The 19,753-nt window shown below is 42.7% G+C and overlaps 2 protein-coding genes across 4 annotated transcripts in view; one reads left to right on the top strand and one right to left on the bottom strand.

Annotated features, from left to right (window-relative positions):
- The window catches only part of SEPTIN10 (septin 10), a 63,608-nt gene extending 56,486 nt beyond the window's left edge, over positions 1 to 7,122 (bottom strand). For 2 of the 3 annotated variants that reach the window (XM_070571914.1, XM_070571912.1), the window contains exon 1: positions 6,776 to 7,075. In XM_070571914.1, coding sequence (XP_070428015.1) covers positions 6,776 to 6,802 — 27 coding nt within the window. In that variant the 5' untranslated portion in view covers positions 6,803 to 7,075. Of the gene's footprint in view, positions 1 to 6,775 lie in introns of all 3 variants that reach the window. The other variant, XM_070571917.1, reaches the window with a different exon arrangement.
- Positions 7,123 to 7,306: 184 nt separating this feature from the next.
- Positions 7,307 to 11,575, top strand: SOWAHC (sosondowah ankyrin repeat domain family member C). Its single transcript, XM_008543822.2, has one exon. The coding sequence runs from the start codon at positions 7,452 to 7,454 to the stop codon at positions 8,976 to 8,978; it is 1,527 nt and encodes a 508-aa protein (XP_008542044.2). The 5' UTR covers positions 7,307 to 7,451; the 3' UTR covers positions 8,979 to 11,575.
- The last annotated feature ends 8,178 nt before the right edge of the window (positions 11,576 to 19,753 follow it).

Below are 19,753 nucleotides of genomic sequence, written 5' to 3'. Positions count from 1 at the left end.
CAGCTTCATTTCTCCCCAAGGCTGCATTTTAAAAATCTTTCACCTGCTCTGTTTGACTTTACCTCCTTTTTTAGTCTCAATACCTGGTTCACTTTTTAAAATTTGCTCCAACAATTTATTTATCCCATAATTTAAAAACTTCTAGTGTCTGAAAAAACAAACTGAAAGAAATCTGGAAGTTCTAGAATTCCTAATATAGTCAATTCATGGTTCCTAAGAGAATACAGTAACCATGTTTCTCAAAATAGATGCCCCAAACACATGATGAAAAAGCATCCTGGTACTCAGAGAGGCAATCGGCAGTGCTGCATCAAGCCCAGGACCCAAGACTTCTTTCACTAGGTAGAACTCTAATGATATCCCCATTTGTCTATGATAGTAAGGTTTGCAGGGAGCCAAACAGAAAACTGCACATCTGGAGACATTATTTAAATTAACCAAAACAAACAGACAAGGAAAAAGAGGTTGCCAAAATATAATTCTGAACAAATTTAAGACTGGCAAACAAAAATTCACCTTTAAAATGACATGTTCTGGAATGACTCATATAATGTAATGAACTCGAGTTCTAGTATATCTAAACTGCTTCAGCTAAATCCTCAATGAAAAATCTCTGGACTTTTTGAGAAATACAGAGAAAGTAGTTAACTTCAAAAAAGTGTAACTGCCAAATACAAAATTTCAAAGACAAGAATAATACTGGAGTGAAATATGCATATTTACTCAAAGTAATTAATACTAACAAAGTATAAGTGCTACATCCCAGTCGACTAAATCATGACATTTGTTTTAAAGGTATTTAAAATGAGAGTTTCTAATGCTTTGGTTATGTTACTGACACTATGAGAAATGTGATTTCTATTTTCGTGATCTTCAAATCAGTCAGTAGTCGATACAAATTCTACAAGATGTTAAATAAATTTGTATAATAAAGCATCATCTAAATCAAACTTCCTCCCAGATATAAGCAGAAGTATAAGACTTAAAGTTCTCAATGAAAAAGCTTTGCGAATTGAGCATTTTGTATTGGGAATGCTTAAAATAATAAAAAGAGGAAAGCAGATTTCATATGGTTAAAAATGAAGGGCCAATACACATTCTCGAAGACAGGAAATCTTTTCTGTACTAAAATACAAAAATTTAAAAGCACTCTTCTTCCTTGTCTCCCACATACCAAAACAAATAAATAAAAATCAATACAAGTAGTTACAGTCTGGGACTATGTTAGGATCAAAAGCAATCTGCGAATCCCTACCTAAAAGGTATGATGACACTCCGAGTGTGCAGCCTGGTGGAAGGGGGAACTTCATTAGAACAGGAGTGTAGGCTAACAATTTATGTAGTAACACAGGTTCTCTGTGAGAATTTATAATTTATGCATTTAACATTCAACAAGTATAAAATCATTCAACGTGAACATATTTTCCATATAAAAAATAATCAATACTTGTCCTCAAAGATATAAAATCATGGCTATGCAGGATACAAAAAATATTACAGGTTGCTCTTCCTGAAGATAGATCACTTAATTGAGGGGGGAAGAATGCAAGACTCATTAAAATTTAATTGATGTAAAAGTTAAATAACAATACAAAGCATAAACTAGGAGGTATTACAAGGTAGCATATGACTAAGTGGCAAATGAGCAGTATGACAGAATGCCAAGGCTTAGGATTCTCTGGAGAAGCTCCAGAGGAGGTGGGACAGGAACTTGGTCTTTCATTATCCTATAATGATTATAGGATCTGGATCAGTGGGAAAGAAGGATGTCTCACCAAATGGAGAAATGGGAATGCACAAAGGCACTGAGGTAATAATTAACTCCAGGACATGAAAGGAAAGAATTAAGACTCACACTTCAAGATAGAAAGTAAAACAAATGAGGGAAGCCTCTAAGATACACAAATTATCCTCACTGAAAAATAACAGAAAAAGAGTTCAGAGGCACTGCAGGTGAAACCGGAAATGACAAATACATATAGGAATTGAAAAGATTTAGACATCATTTAAAGGTTTTAGAAGGACAGTCTGAAGCAGAAAATTATGAGCGTGTGTTTCAGGAGACAGAAAAAGACAGTCAATATTACTTCAAGATCCACTACCACAGTCAGCAATAAATAACTATACAGTCAAGATCTCTGGAATCATAAAACTCATGCAAAGACTAATAAGGGACATGCTGGAGATGGTGGCAGAGACAACAGAGCCAAGGCAGATCTCACCACCACCAGCTGTGACTCCTGGAGCAGATACTAAACCTCCCTGAGACTTAATGTCGTCTTCTATTAAAAAAATAAGTCTGTAAATCTGTTAAGAGTATCAAGTGAAATTTAACACAGAGGTCTTTAAAAAATAAAGGTAGAATAAAAATGAAAATACAAAACACTAAAATTTCCTGGACACAGCTAACGCACTGCTGAGAGGGAAATTCACATTGCCAAGTACATACAACAGAAAGGAAGAAAAGTCTCAAATCAATGATCTAAGGTCTCCCCTCCAGAACTTAGAAAAGAAGAGCAAATTAAACAGAAAGCAAGCAAAAAGAATCAGAAATCAGTTACACTGAAAATAGAAAAACAACAGAGGAAAACCAATGAAACTAAGAGCTGCTTCTTTGAAAAGATGAATGAAATCGACAAACTTCTAGCAAAATTAAGAAAGGCAGAAAACACAAATTATCAATATCAGGAATGAAACAGGGAATATCGGGACAGACCCTGAAGACATCAAAAGGATATTAAGGGACTCCTATGAACAATTCTATACACATGAATCTGACACCTTGGAAGGAACGGATCACAAAACCACACTCTACCACAACTCACCCACTATGCAATGATATGAATAGCTGGATAACTATTAAGGAAATTAAATTTGTAATTTTAAAACTCCCAAAAAAGGAATCTCCAGGCCCAGATGGTTTCACAGAAGAATCCTACCAAAGATTTAAAGAATTAACACCAATTCTCTACAATCTATTTCAGAAAACAGAAGAGGGAACACTTTCCAGTTCATTTCACAAAATAGTACCCTAATACCAAACCAAACAAAGACAGTACAAAAACTTACAGACCAATATCTTTCATGAACTTGATAAAGAACACCTACAAAAAACCCCACAGTTACAATGAAAGACTGAAGGCTTCCCCCTCATCAGAAACAAAGCAAGTATGTCTTGCTCTCACCACTGTTATTCCAATGATGCTAGAAGTCCCAGCCAGCACCATAAGGCAGGAAAGAAATGAAGGAAAGAAAAGGCATACAGATTGGAAAAGAAGAAATAAAACTGCCCCTATGTGTATATGACGTGATTTTCTACGTAGAAAATCCCAAAGAATCTAGTAGGAATCCCAACTCCTAGAATAAATGAATGCAGCAAGGTCAAAGGATACAAGATAAACATACAAAATTAACTGTATTTTTATACGTTAACAATGAACATGTGGACAAGGAAATTAAAAATAAATACCATTTACATTGCTAAAAAAAAAAGAAATAGGTGGAAACCTAACAAAACATACACAGGACTTGTATGCTGAAAACTATATAATGCTGATGAAAGAAATTAAGAGAAAATACAAAGAAATGGGGAGAAGTACCGTGTCCTTAGGTTGGAAGACTCAATATAGTAGAGATATCAATTCTCCCTAAATTGATATACAGATTTAACCTAATTCCTATCAAAATCCCAGCAAAATTCTTTGCAGATATTGATAAGACTACTCTAAAATTTATAATGAAAGGCAGAGGAACTAGAATAGCCAAAAAAATTTTGAAAAATAAGAAGAAAATCTTGAAAAATAAGAATAAAGAATCAGTCTAGTCTATTTCAAGGCTTACTATACACTACAGGAATCAAGACTGTGTGTTAATAAAGAACCCAGAAAGAGATCCACACAAATATGCTCAAATGATTTTTTGGCAAAAGTGCAAAAACAATTTTGAAGATAGCCTTTTCAAGAAATGGTGGTGGAGCATCAATAAGCCAAAAGATGACCCTTCACCTAAGTCTCACATCTTATACAAAAGCCAACCCACAATGGGTCATGGATTTAAACGTAAAGCATAAACTATAAAACTTCCTGAAAAAAATTAAGAGAAAACCTTTGGGATCTAGGGTTAGGCAAAGAGATCGTAGACTTGATACAAACAGTACAATCCATAGGAGAAAAAAGTATAAAATGGATTTTATCAAAATTAAAAATTTCTGCTCTGCAAGACTCTTTTAAGAGGATGAAAAAAACTACAGACTGAGAGAAAACATTTGCAAAGCACCTATCAAGAAAGGACTACTATCTAGAAAAGAAACTCTAAAATAAACAGTAAAAAAGAGAAAAAAAATCCAATTAGGAAATGGGCAAAAAAAATGAAGAGACATTTCACTGAAGAGAATATGCAGATGGAAAATAAGCCCATGAAAAGATGTTTAACATCATTAGCCATTAGGGAAATGCAAATTAAAACCACAATATGTCACTACATTCCTATCAGAATGTCTAAATAAAAAATAGGAACACCAAATGCTGGTGAGGATATGGAGACACTGATCTCTCATATACATTGCTCATGGTAATGGACAATGGGGCAGAAACTCTGGGAAACATTTCAGCAGTTTCTTATAAAACTAAACATGCAACTGCCATATGACCCACCAACTATACTCCTGGGCATTTATCCCAGAGAATTGTTACGTTATATTATGTTACTGTACGCTAACGTTTATAGCAGCTTTTTTCTTAACAGCCCAACAACAGAAACAACCTAGATGTCCTTTAAATAAAGTATGGTACATCCATACCATGGAATACTACCCAAAAAACGAACAAATTACACGTAACAACCTGGATGAATCTCCAGAGAATTTTGCTGAGTGAAAAGAAGCCAATCCCAAAAGGTTACACACTGTGTGATTTCATTATGTAACAGTCTTGAAATGAGGAAATTATATAAATGAACAGACTGGCAGTTGTCAGGGGTTGAGGAAGTGGGGTGGGTGGGAATCGGGTGAAGCTACAAAAGGGCAACCTGAGGCATCCTCGCAGTGAAGGAAAGTTCTCTGTCTTCAAGGCTTCAATGTCAATGTCCTGGTTATGGTCCTGTATCATGGTTTTGCAAGATGTTATTACTAAAGAAAACTGGGGAAAGAGTACAGGGAATCTCTCTTATTTCTCACCAGTGGATGTGAATCTACGATTATCTCAAAATAAAGTCTAATTAGAAAATAAAGGTAGCCTTATTATTGCAAAATAAGAGAAATAGACAAGAAATCAGACAAATGAAGTGCTCTTTTCAGCCCAAATTAAATTCTAAAGACTACTCTGAATCAAAGAGTTTATAAAACAGATTTTCCTCACCCACACAGGCACCCAAACACAGCAACTGCAACAAAGCAGTCCAGACAGAGAACGGAGACTTCTCTAAACACGTGACAGTGAAAGAGACCCGGGCTGACACGGGGAGAAGCAGCCCTTGTCCGGGGGCCATCAGAGAGGCCGGCTGAACGTGGGCCCAGCACCCAGCTTCGCTTGCTACCATCTCCACTCTGTTCCTGTTCTCAACTTCTAATTTAGGGGATCGCTTAGACCAGTAGTTCTCAAATTTTTTGCTCTCAGGCCTCCAATGAGCTTTTATTAACACGGATTACAACCATTGATATTTACAATATCGGAAATTAAAACAAACTTTTAAAAAGATAAGTATACACAGGGACATATTCCATGAGCCCTCAGAACAGTGAAGCCATTACACAGCACGTGGCCTCTGGGAAACTCAACGTGCACTCCTAAGAATGAGAGCGAAGAGGGCAAGTAACAGGTTGGTGTTGTCATGAAAACAATCGTGACCACACTTCGAGAACCACTGGCTTACTATCAAATGAGATACTTATCAAAGTGACTCGAAAGGCCTCAAACACTGAGCAAACGACCGCCATGTATTCTTTCGGTCCACAAGGGTGCCACGGCAAAAACAAGGCTCCCATCCTCACGGAGGACGACTGGCCATCGCACAGCCGGGGGACAGACAGGCTGCTGAGCCGCCAGGGAGCGAGGGTCTGGGCGCGCCGCCACCCCGTGCCCGCCCGCCGCGTGCCCGCCTGCACACGTCCCCGTCCTCGCCCGCCGCGTCCCCGCCCGCACTCGTCCCCGCCCGCCGCGTCCCCGCCCGCACTCGTCCCCGCCCGCACACGTCCCCGCCCGCACTCGTCCCCGCCTGCCTCGTCCCCGCCCGCACTCGTCCCCGCCCGCACTCGTCCCCGCCCGCCGCGTCCCCGCCCGCACTCGTCCCCGCCCGCACTCGTCCCCGCCTGCCTCGTCCCGGCCGCACACGTCCCCGCCCGCACTCGTCCCCGCCTGCCGCGTCCCCGCCCGCACTCGTCCCCGCCCGCACTCGTCCCCGCCCGCACACGTCCCCGCCCGCACTCGTCCCCGCCCGCACTCGTCCCCGCCTGCCGCGTCCCCGCCCGCACGCGTCCCCGCCCGCCGGGTCCCCGCCCGCACACGTCTTCGTCCGCCGCGCGCCCGCCCGCGCCCGGGAGCGCCGCCGCCGCGTCCCCGCCCGCACGCGTCCCCGCCCGGACACTCAGACCGTTAAACGCGGAGCCCTGCAACCGCGCTCCGGACTCCCCTGGGCAGAGCCAGGAAGCACTGCGGGGACTGCGGCGGCTCCCGCCCGGCGCCCCGGCGGGCCGCCGCTGCCGAACGGGGAGCCCCGTCGCCGCCGAGCCGGGGGCGGCCGGAGTCTGCGCTGAGAAAATACGCGGGGCGGCGGGACTCACCAGGTGCCGCGCCCCCTCGGCGGCCATGGTCCCGGGCGGGAGCGGACGCGGCCGGCGGAGGCCCCGAGCAGCGGTCCCCGCGGCCGACGCAGCCAGGGGGCCGGTCCGGGCTCTCGGAGGGGGCTGGCGGCGGGGTAACGGGCGGGGCTGGCCTCCACGGGGCGGGGCCGGGCCAGCGGCCTCGGGGACGCGGGGCGCGGGCCAGGGGGCGGGGACCCGCCGGGAGGGGCGCGCGCCATCCGCCGCGCCAAGTCGGGGCGCCCCCCTCGACGTCCGAGAGGACAAGTCAGTGCCGGGGGCGTGACTGAGGAGGTTTCAGAACTGACGAGAGGAAACAGCGCGACGACTCCTCCCCAGCCAGCCCACCGCGGCGGGGGTGCAGTGATTGCCGCCCGCGCGCGGACCGGAAGTGGGCGGGACCGGAGGGGGCGTGTCCGCCGGCGGCGGGCGGGAGCTGTGATTGCGGCCGGCGCGCGAACCGGAAGTGGGCGGGGCAGGCGGGGGCGTGGCCCCCCGGGGCGCGGCTCAGCGGGGCAGTGGCGGTGCCCGGCCTCAGACGCGGTGGCGCGGAGCGTGAGCCCCTGCCTGCCGTCCGGTCGGTCGGAGCGGGCCCCGTGGAGCGGGCCGCGATGGGGTCGGGCTGAGCCGCCCGCCGCCCACGAGAGCGCGGCCGCGGATGGCGGGGCCGGCGGAGCTGGGCCCCGAGGCCGTGCTGCGCTTCCTGGCGGCGCGCGGGGGCCGTGTCCGGCACGCCGAGCTGGTGCAGCACTTCGCGGGCGCCCTGGGCGGCGAGCCCGAGCAGCGCGCCCGCGCCCGCGCGCGCTTCAAGGAGCTGGTCAACGCCGTGGCCACGGTGCGCGCTGACCCCGCCGACGGCTGCAAGTACGTGCACCTCAAGAGGAGGTTCTGCGAGGCGGCCGCGCCCCCGCCGGGCCCGCCGCCCGCGGAGCCCGAGCCACCGGAGGCGGCGCCTCCCGAAGCGCCCCCGGGGCCGGGCTGCGGGCCGCACGACGGGCATGGGGAGCTCGCGGCCGCCGCGCTCCGGCCGCCGAGCCCGGTCGGCGACAGCGGGAGCGGCGGGGCCCGGAGGAAGAACTCGCGGCGCGACGCGCAGCCCCCGCCCCGTGGGCCAGCCTCTGGCCCCGGCGAGGACCTGGAGCCCGCGCCCCACGGGGAGGCGGCGGACGGGGGCAGCCCGCCCGGGGGCATCGCCGCCCCGAGGTCCACCCGCCAGAACCTCCGGGACCTTGTGATGGGCAGCTCCCCCCAGCTGAAGAGGAGCGTCTGTCCTGAGGGCAGCAGCCCCGGGGGCTCTTCTGCTGCAGGGCGCTGCAAAAGCGGGGGCGACTCGGACAGCGCGTCCGTCGCTTCGTCGTCGGCCGAGGAGGAGAGCAGTGGCGGGGGCTCGGTGACGCTGGACCCTCTGGAGCACGCGTGGATGCTCTCCGCCTCGGACGGCAAGTGGGACGGCCTGGAAGGCTTGCTCACCTGCGAGCCTGGCCTGCTGGCCAAGCGAGACTTCATCACAGGCTTCACCTGCCTGCACTGGGCCGCCAAGCACGGCAGGCAGGAGCTCCTGGCCATGCTGGTCAACTTCGCCAACAAACACCAGCTGCCAGTGAATATCAACGCCAGGACAAGCGGAGGCTACACCGCCCTGCACCTGGCAGCCATGCACGGGCACGTGGAGGTGGTGAAGTTGCTGGTGGGGGCCTATGACGCGGACGTGGACATCAGGGACTACAGTGGGAAAAAGGCCTCTCAGTACCTGAGTCCGAGCATCGCGGAGGAGATCAAGAACCTGGTGGGAGCCCTGGACGAGGAGGACGGGGAGAGCGCGGCCGGCAGCGGGGGTGGGCGCTGGAGGCTTTCCAAGGTGCTCCCCTCACATCTCATCACCTACAAACTCTCCCACGTCCTGGAGGATGGAGGGGATCATCACCACCATCACCACTTGGCTGAGGGATGGGCTGGAGGCAAAGCAAAGGAGCAAGGTCGCAAAGCCTCAGGCAGCTCCACTGGGCGGATAAAACCCCGACTCAACAAAATCCGTTTCCGAACCCAGATCATCCACACCACACCGTGCTCTTTCCGAGATCCGGAGCAGCCGCTGGAGGAGGGGGAGGAGGAAGAGGAGGATCGGTCTCTTAAAGGCCACTCCTCTTCATTCAAGTTGAGACCGAAATCCAATGTATTTGGGTAAAAACAATTTCTTTTAGAAAATTCTAAGATTTATGTGGCTTTAGGAATACCACATTAGATGTAGGTGAGGAAGTGAGGCAGAAAAGACTTAGGATAAATTCTCCATCCTTTCTTGGGGGCTGGAATAGGTGATAGGAATTCCCCCCCAGTATTCTGGGTGAAGGGGATTTCCAAGTGCTTCATCAAACCTTGACCTGGGCCTCTTTTGCCCATGCCACCTCTCTGCCCTGGAGTCCCTGTTTCTAAGGACCAGAAATCTATCTACATTGGGGGTGCAGAACTGATGACTGAGGGTTCCTTTGAGTTAACCATTGCTGGATGCCATGTGAAGTAAGGAATATTGCACTTCTATGTGTGTTTTTAAAAGTGTTTACTCTTCCAAGAGCAACAAGAAATGCAAATTGTAATGAAACTGGTAGTATTTGTGAGTGTGAACAAACTATATACTGCCCTGTTTTTTTACTACAGTAATTGAATTTGCTTTTTAAGATACTACTGAAGGTCGAGTCAAAGTTGAAACACAAAATACTAGTTAGTGAATAATGTGAATAAAAATGGAAATCCTCTTGGCATCCTATTTGTATTCAAGTAGTGTTCAACTATTTTTTTTTAAAGCAATTTCAGCTTTAATCACTGAACTAAAGAAATAAGCAACATTCACCTTTGAGTTAGTCCGCAGTATGGTTTCCTCTTAACTATATTTCATCCCACTGCACTGAGTGTTGAGGTACTTTATTAACTACACAATTTTTATTTAAACAAAATATTTTTCACAATCTCTGGTACTTTAAGTAAAATATTGCCTCTGGTTCTGATTCTCACTGGTTTTGCTATTCTAAAAGTCTAAATTTGCCAGAGTTTTTGTTCTGGGGATCATATAACCATTGGAATTATTTGACATGACCCTATTTGATGGTGCTTAGAGTTGAATTGCCTGCAGAAACTGTTTCTGGTTTAGACAGCAAAAATTGGCATAAATGTTAGTGTATGCTTCTGTGAAGTAATTATTAAATCAACTCAATGATTCTCAAGGTACGCTTTTTATTTTACTAATACGATCCATTCATGGTCTCTATGCTTTGTAGTAGTGTTTTGCAAATGTTTAAAATACAAAATCGTTTCAATTTTCCAGCGTTTCCTTGAATCTCTTAGAGACGTACAGTGAAGTTACTGACAAGCTGAATAGTAAATCTACTCTGTTAAGAATAGCACTTTATAAAAGGGAAAAGAGAAGAGATGGAACTATTTCTATATTTCAATGCTGCTGGCTATTACATTCCTTTGTATATAAATGAAAAATACTTCTCATTAAAATTAGAGACTTGTGTGGTTTTTAGTTAATTTCTTTCAACTCTGTCAGAGTAAATGTCTTTATGGTGATTGTAAAACTTAATTCAAGCATATTAAATCGATTTGTAACAAGATGCAAAGCAACTTTTGTGGGAGACTCACCCCGACAAGTCCGTCTCCCGTAGTCTTTTTGGTCTTATAATTGCTGAAACGTAAGTACCTGCAACCTGTAGAGATTAAGGAGTGACTCACCAGCTTGCAGAGCGAGTGAACCAATATGTGAATTGCACAGGACTGCACTGTTCAGAGAGTTCTTAGATCTTTAATTTCTCAAGTCGTAGAAATTTGTAACGAGTTGGTCACACCTCTCTAGATAGCATCTGAATTTGTTTGAAGACTGATGAAAAGCACATACAGTATATAAACTATTATCCATTTGTGTGCCTTCACTTTTGTTTTAGGATAATGGAAATGGACCACGTACATTTCAGAAGCACTTTTATCCATACATGTGGGTGAAAAAAATCTAACTTTGTATAAATTAACAATAGGTTCCTCAAAGGTGAAGAACAGTCGTTTGTTCTGAATCATACATGTGACCTGTATCCAGTGCAGAATAACCTCCCATCGAGGAATCTTATGTTCCATTGACATGTAAAGCTGAAGTGAACTATAGAGTAGACACTTCAGAACCATCCATGTGTTCTCTTGGACAGTCGGTATTCTCAACGGTGTGTGTTGGTAACTGCGCAAAATCTATAATTTGCTAGATCTTTAGAGATTGAGTCAATACTTCATTCAATTTGCCTTTCACACTAAACAGTTTAACTTTTTGGATAAAGTATACTTTAAATTTTCAAAAATCATTCCTGAGGGGAACTACTTCTGGCATTCGTTGTCGTGATGTGCTCGTGTGAAGTAAACGTAGCATTTTCAGCTACTTAACTCTACATTCCTCTTATTTTCAGTTTCCAAATTGAGATTATAAAAAGCAAATGATTTGTGTAATTTGATATTTGTGGCATTGTGCCTACCGTTAATGGGAATATAAATGTCAGTTACTTAGATGTTTGTTGATGGGAAGCTGATTAGAAAACCCAGGTATGTCCATGCGTTTCTTACAGGTACGCTTGAAACTAGTGAATGTTTGTCACAATTGTCTTCACTTTTATGGTGTATAAAATGGTATTTTGGAGTCCAAGATGCCTTGTGTCTTATTTCTAAAAATAAGTAAGTGAAAGTTTGGGAGTTTCAAATGTAAAATTTATAGTAAATTTTGTTTTATCAAAATAAAAGGTTCACACTAGATTTTTTCTCTGAATCGTCTAAACCTCTGTAGTCCTTTATACTTTTTTACCTGTATAGTGTTTTATAGTTCACACAATGCTTTTTGAAGTTTCAGTTTATTTGATCCCTTTCCTATCCCTCAAAGTTACTGGCCATATATCCCTAATTTACAGGTAAGGAAGTGAAGGTTGATGGCTATTCAGTGTCACAAAGTAAATGGCAGTTAGTTAGGTCTTAAGATTCATTGCTTTCCACAACATCTTTTCTGCACTTCGTATTGCCAAATTTTGGCAAAAGTGCTATGGTTTGGCACCAGTGATGGAGGAATCAACTTGGGAAGGTAGTACCTCCACCACACCTTTAAAAAAACAACCCTCTGGTCCATGCACACGCCATCTACCGTAAACCTTCCCTACCCAGACCGGATCTTAAGAAAGGCATGGGAATGCCTTCTTCCATTTTCTTCAATATCCGCCAAGCATTGGACATTAATGAATTCATTTCCTCATCAAAGCTGCCTTTGATCTTTTAACAAAATTCACCTCTTCAGATGGCAGAGGGATGTGGGAATCCTTGTAATTGTCCGCCATTGCTCTCTCTTGGGAAGATCCTGTTATAATTGCTGCTAGGGTTTTTCCTTGCTGCTGTTGACTTGTAACAACTTATAAATAAATTTATATTTATAAATTTTCAGTGCAACTGAAGGACTAGATAAGTCTAGTTTCTGTTTCAGGATGACATCTTTCCTTAGAAGTGTGCATCTTAAAAGGATTCATTGAGCAGCCCACTTAAAGATAACTTTGCAGTTTTTCCCAGTGAAAAATTATTTTTTTATTTTGCTAAATAAATGGTGTTTTTTCTTGTAAATTAATCCTGAACGTAAATACTCTGGGAATTTGCTGCAAACCATTGTTCCTTCAATGATGACTCAAATTTTCATGAAATACTTAATATTAGAGAGCTAGAAGATGACGCTTTGTGAACTTGTTTTTCCAGATAGAGCAGTAAAGTTGGTTGCATCTGATTTTATCCTCTGAAGAACATTGCTTTCCTGTTACCATACCTTTTTCTCCTTTATCTTCTCTATAAATGTCAGTTTCATCTCAGGAAGTGGCTTCCCCACTCAGTTAATTGCCTAGTTTTCCATGTTTATTGGTGAGGTATGTTTAACAAGGGCCCCTACTCTTACACAATGCCTGGCATGTTGAAGGTACTCAATAAGTGTCTTTTGTTGTTTTAATGGGAAACGCTAACGAAATATTTTGTAATGCTGCATCATATGGATAATTTCAACAATATACATTCATGCCAAGTGAATGAAGGTATTTTTCGTTCAACATGGCTCCTAACTGCCAGTCAGCTACTTCCTCTGCTGTCCAGCCAAAAGAACAATCTGTTCCAATCCTGGAGGTAAACTCGGCTTTATTAAGATTTTACTTTGTGAGCAATTTAAGAGATTTTCGAGAGTAAATTTGATCATAAGAAAGTTTTGCCTTAGGAGTCGACTCAAGTACATAATCTCTAGTAGAATCCACTCTAACTGGCTTTAAATATTCTAAGTATCATCATGTATACAAATGACTACTTGTTCTGTGAAACCTCAAAGAGTAAAAGAACAGGAAGAGGTTTAGTTTAGCTCAGAGAACTTTTTCATAGTCATTTTAAACATGCCATGGACTGTCTCATAAGGTAGAACACTCAGCCTCTGGGAATAATTGGTCAGAGGTTACATGAGCACCCGAAAAGTTAGAATAGATCATTTTAAAGCACCCTTGTGACTCATTTTGTCTTGTGAAACATTGCTCTGGGCCATATCCATTCTGACCAAAGGTTTAGCCAAAACTGGCCTGACTTAGAATCAAGTAAGTTAACCAGTGAAGTAGCATCACATAAGTTCTTTTTAAACCCAGCTTTATGCTTTTCCCATCAAAGAGCTTGGAAATGCCTGTTAGAATACTCTTCTATGTCTCTAAGAAACTTTGAGTTTAATGGTCTAGAAATGTAATTGAGCATCCTTGGGATTTGTCCAGAAGTTTCTGATATTGATAATGTGACCTTCTAGTTTTGTCTTGGTCCATTTGGGCTGCTATAGCAGAATACCATAGACCGAGTGGCTTATAAACAGCAGAAATTTATTTCTCACAGTTATAGAGGCTGGGAAATCCAAGATCAAGATACCGGCAGATTCAGTGTCTGGTGAGAGCCTGCTTCCTGGTTCATAGACAGTCTCTATTCGCTGTGTCCTCACATGGCAGAAGCAGCAAGGGAGCTCTCGGATCTCTTTTCTAAAGGCACTAATCCCATTCATGAGAGCTTCTTCCTCATGACCTAATCACCTCCCAAAGGCGTCACCCCCTAATACCATCACGCTGGGGGTTAGGTTTCAACATATGAATTTTGGTGGGACACAAACATTCAATCCGTAACAAGTTTGCATTCAGAGGCAATTATTTGGTTGTAGGTAGCAGTTCAATGCCATTGCTGATGCTGAGTCTGCACTACGGAGATTCTAAACTGGGCCAAAAGTTTTCTTTGGTCGTATGAGAACAGCTAATACTTCCAGAAAGCTTACTGTGTATGCCAGGCTAGGTTCTAAGCACTTATGAAAAGGAAGCTGTTTAGTTCTCCGAACTCCCTGCCCCATTCAATTCTAGAATCTCCATTTTATTGATGGGGAATTGAGGTGCAGAAACCGGTTGGCTGCCCAGGTTCACAAAGCTAGGTGGTGGAAGGGCCTGGCCTTGAATTCTGGCAGCACCGCTCTAGGGCTCGTGGTGATCACCAGCCTACGCCATTTCTCCAGGAATGTGAGATGCAGGCAACGGGCCAGAAGCTTACAAGCCACTATTGATGTGGAAATGCTGTAGAAAATTCATGGTTCTTGTATAAGAGACCCAACAAAAACCACAAACAAGCACTATGATCGAGACAGATATTGACTTTAACACCCTAACATTACTGCATGGGAATAAGATTAGAGCCAGTTTTAAGGTGTTTGTTTTTTTCCTTCTCACCCAGGATAAAATTTCTTTGGGTTGGGAAAGAACATTTCCATAGGTCAGAATAGTAGAGTTGCTAAAATGTATAGGGTGTGGCTCTGTTTCTCTTTTTAGGCTCACTTTCCCTCTCTCTGCCTTGTCTGAGCACTTAGGCAGTAATGGAAGGGGTGGGTCCACTTCCACAGAATCATGAGATTAAAGGTCGACCTGGAAGAAAACCACCAACACAGCATCCATTTTCCTTACCATAAATTTCTAAATTTGTAACCCACTAAATCTGACTTTTGGTAACTCATTTTGGAATAGACAGAAGCTTACCTTTGCTTTATCAAAGGGTGATATTTGAATGTTTTTAAGAACAGAATCTTTAAGAATATTTGCTTATTGTTTGCAAATTGCTCTTAAAAGAGTCGCTTGCTACAACTTTGATACCCAGTTAACTACACATGTACTTCAAATGAATAAAAGTGCCTTGCTTTAATTTATTAACTATTTTTGTATAAAAAATGTAATGTATGCTCATGGGTTTAAACAAATGACAGTGTTGAAGCAGACAGGGTGAAAAGAACTACTCATCTCTCCCCATTTACATTCTGCAGCGTAACTCCAGACCGTTGTTCCTTCTATACTTTTGGATATTTTTGGATTATTCTATACTACTTTAACTCAGGCTGGCTTCTCTCCTGGGTTTAAAATAATTTATTCACTTTTTAGTAGGTTGAATGCAGATATTGAAGAAGGGAAACAAAGCTAGTGTTTAGATTCTCATCTTAAGCACATGGTATCTGTAAGGCTTCCGAGGGGAGAAGAGGACTTGTTACAGTTTGGGTTCCCTGGGAGCTCCACCTAGGTTCCGGCTTCGTCTCAGTGCATCCACTGCCAGTCAGTCCAGAATTATTCACAGAATCAATTACCTTTATTATTCCAGCCAACATTATAGACCATGATATATGCTTTCAACCCACCTTGCCCATTCCATAAGCATTATTTCTCTCTCTCAGACTGTTCCCTGAGGTTCCCATTGGAAGCCATCTGTAGCTGTATGGGGAATGTTATTTGAGGTCTCTGCTCTTCTTTTCCTTCCCTCATGGGAGGATAATGAGTACCATGCAGTCCAGACGTTTGTGTTTCTTATGCTGATTGCTGCAGATTCTCTCTCCTTGGGTCCTTCCATACATCTCTCACTGTCTCTTGGTTATACACAGAAAATCCATTTATTCAGATTTGGGCTACATCGAACTTAACCTCTTAACTAATTATGAGGAGAGATTTTGGTAAGCAAATGAACAGAATAAAGGAATATTTAAGGGACACGTTGCCCGGTAAAGACCTTAAACCACTGCCATGTGCCTTTTGTTCCAGGGTAATGCTACCATCACTGCGGGATATTGAAGAGAGAATTCCTGAACTGAGTGGAAAGGCAGGCAGGATAAACTTTGAGATCATTTTAACTAGAAAATTATATAATATAGATGCTTATGATCATGCCCCAGAAGCCCAGCTGCAGGTCAGGCTCAGCATTCTTTAACATTGGGACCTATGTTGAAGCAGAAATTTGTCAGCCTAGTTTGAGTTTACTAAATAGAAATGGATTGCACTTGTAACATCTTGTAATTCAGAGTTTTCATCAATTCCTGTTGATCTCACCCCCAATCAGTCCTCATTAGAGTATTTAAAAGTATTTACTTAGATAAAATTGACTCATGCAAAACATAGATCCTTTATTTTCTCGTTGAAAATGACCATTATTTCTTATCACTGGAAAATTGATCTGTCATTTTTGTGCCATTTACACTTAGGCAGGCTACGTATCTTGAGTTTCAATAGTTCGTCTATATCCTAGAGATGATATATCCTGTACAGCCCATCACACATAGTTGTTTTAAGATTTAAATGATATGAAAATGTTTTAAAATACTACAAAGTACTAAACAAATGACATGTAGAATTAAAGAGATTCACTATCAAAGTTCCTTTTCCGTCTTCTCTCACCAAATCAGGCTATTTCCTTTTCAAAGATCATGATTATACACCCAGAGCTCCCCTGGAGAAAATTAAAAGTATGCAGATTTCAAAAAGAAATTGATAAATCAGAACAGAAGCTTTAAAATGCCTTTCAGGAACTGATAGATCGTGCATTCCAAATATTGGAATGGATGTGGAATATCTGAATAACTAAGTAAGCTACTTAATCAGTATATTTATAAATGAACCCTGTACTTAACAAATTGTTAAAATATATCTTTTCCACTATTCATAGAAAATTTTACAAACATTAACCATTTACAGGTCACAAAGGAAGTCTCAACAAATTTTAAAGAATCAATATCATACAAACCAATTCACTTACCACAGTGCAATTAAATTAGATCAACAATAATAGTTTTTGTTTTTTAATAAGTTCTTTGGAACCCTAAAATTGTGCTCCTAAAATTCTAATGAGTTAAAAAAATTCACATCTGAAGGGACAACATACTGGGTCGAGAAGCGAATTACACTCAAATTACTCTTTATATATGAAGATTTGCATGATGCATTTAAAGTGCTATTTGAGCCAAATTTATATCCTTAATGAAATTCATTTTAAAAACTGAAAATAATTAGGTTAATCACTCAAATCAAACTGCAAAAAAAAAATAGTAAACAATGATGGTGGTAAAAAATTATGCTAAAACAGTACAGCAACTGTATACTAACAACTTGAAAACTAATATTAAATAGATAGTGTTTTAGAAAAAAAAGACTTAAATAGAAAGTCTTTAAAAACCAAATAACCATTTAAGAAATTGAATTGTTATTTAGAAGTCATTCTTTCTCCCCAACACTGTACTCTCTTAAAACAAACAAAACACACCACGAAGAAATACTTCCTATCACATACTGTCTCAGAGAATATAAAAAGAAACACTCTATGAGTTTAATGTAATCTTGGTATCAAAATCAGACTGATTGAGTACAAGAAAAGGAAATTATAGACTGATCTCACTTATTAACTTAGATTTAAAATTCCTTAATAATAGTATATCAAATTCGGCAAATTCTGGTAAAGTACTCCCCCCAGCAATGGAAGGTTGGCTCAAAATCAGAAAATCTGTTTAACATAACATACCACATTCAGGTATGGAGAGAAACTGTAAAATAATCTAAACAATTGTAAATTCTTACAATGCTAAGTGTTGGTGAAAATATGGAGCAAAGGGAACTCGCGTGTGCAGAATCTGTGTAAATTAGAACCACTATGGAGCGGAAAATAGAAATGAATTTTCATTACATTGGAAAATGTAATGAAGTTAAAGATATGTATATCCTTTAACCCAGCAACTCCACTTCTCCATACATTTCCTGCTCGAAAGGTGGACTTCGGACCAATAACGTCAGCATCACTTCAGAGCTCATTAGAAATCCAGAGTCTCAGGCTCCTCCTGAGACCCGCTGAATCAGAATTTGTGTTTTAACAAGGTCCAGGCCTAGAGACCTCAGGCACAGGCTCAAGCATGCTTGTTACAGGCTTGTTTCTAATAAAACAAAAAAGGGAACAACCCAAATTTCCAGCATAAGGACAACAGATAAATAAATTGTACTATAGTACAATGACATATCACAGAGCAGCTAAAATTAAATAAAACAAAACCATGTATACCAACATGGATTAAATTCAAAATCATAGTGCTAAGTGAAAAAACAGCAAATTACAGACTGAAATGTAGAGTATGATACACTTTATTTAATGTTTGAAAATAAAACAATATTCTCTTTCATTTGAGGATACAACCATATGTAGTAATAGTATAAAAAAGCATAGGAGTGATATACACCAAATTTAATATGGTCATTACCTCTGGGGGAAAGGAAAATGAAGTGGAGAAGCTTAACTATATCTGTGGTGTTTTGTTTCTTTAAAAAAAATCAAAATGAAACATAGCAGGATGTTTACAATAAAGCTGGGTGATGGTGTACATTTGTTTATTGTATTTTTCTGTGTATTTGAAATACTGCACACAAAAAAGAACAAAGATAGGCACAGTCTGATCTTCTGTGTCATGGCTTTTCCGTTCTTCCTTGTTTTGCTGTTTGTCTGAACTCATTCAGAATAAAATCTGGAGGATAAAGTAGGAATGTCCTGAGAAGGCTGGCTTTCAGCTGTCAACAGAGTGGGCAGAATTAAGCTAAGGAGGCACAGTCAGGAACATCAGCTAGGGGAAAGTGAGGCTGATGTGCAGACTGGTGACACAACTTCCCTCCTACCGCCTGTCAGTGCCTCACTGTGGAAACTGGCCCACTTCTCAGACTCACAGCTCTGCCTCTCAGACTCTCAAATCTGAGAAGTTTGGTTTAGACTGGCTTACACCAAACGGCTGCCTTGCAGATTAGGAAGGTCAAAGTGAGGTGCAGCTGTTCTGCCTCTGTTATTCCAGCAGACGAGCTGGCGATGGAGGTCTTTCCTGGGACTGGGGCCCTGGTTTGCTCCTTAGCCTTGTGGATGTCTAGAACAGTGTGCAGGCTTCTGATTGGCTGGTGTGGACTGGGGTGGGGCAATGTGGGCCTACATCCATAGTTGAGGGAGTGATTTGAAAAAAAAATTTTTATGGGAGTATATAAAATACATACAGAAAGCACACACATTCTTTGCATATAACAATGGCTTTTCATAAACTGAACACAGCTGTGTAACCAGCACCCAGAATAAGACACAAAACCTTGCCTTCACCCTGGAAATCCCTCTCATGCCCCTTCCAGTCACCACCCACCTCACAAAGGTGCCACTGTCCTGACTTCTGAGTCCATAGACTAATTTTGGCTGTTTTTGTACTTTATATAAAACGAATCATGTAGTACTTTCTCCTTTTTTTGCTCAACAATCTTCGTAAGATTCATCTATATTGTTGCTTACAGATGTTTATTCTCATTGCTATACAGCTGTGTGGCTATAATGTGATTTATCTCTTGTACTGTTGACGGTCAGTTGAGCTGTTTCATTTGGGCCACTGTTAATAGCAGTGCTATGCCCACTCTACTGAAAGGCTTTTTGTGGACAGACGTTGGTATTTCTGGGCAGCAGGGTGTGCGTGTGTTTAACTTTGATACAGCGAGGGCAGTGACTTCCTGCTTCTCCATCTTCCAAATAGTAACAGAGGGGGCAGCTCCAGTGGCCCTCTTCCGTGGTGGTGTTCTGGGACGGTCCCAAAAGCTCAGCCTATAG

Source organism: Equus przewalskii, chromosome 14, assembly GCF_037783145.1.
Source record: "Equus przewalskii isolate Varuska chromosome 14, EquPr2, whole genome shotgun sequence".
NCBI lineage: Eukaryota > Metazoa > Chordata > Mammalia > Perissodactyla > Equidae > Equus > Equus przewalskii.
The sequence above is the reverse complement of the archived record's forward strand: the minus strand, read 5'-3'. Positions and strand labels throughout refer to the sequence as shown.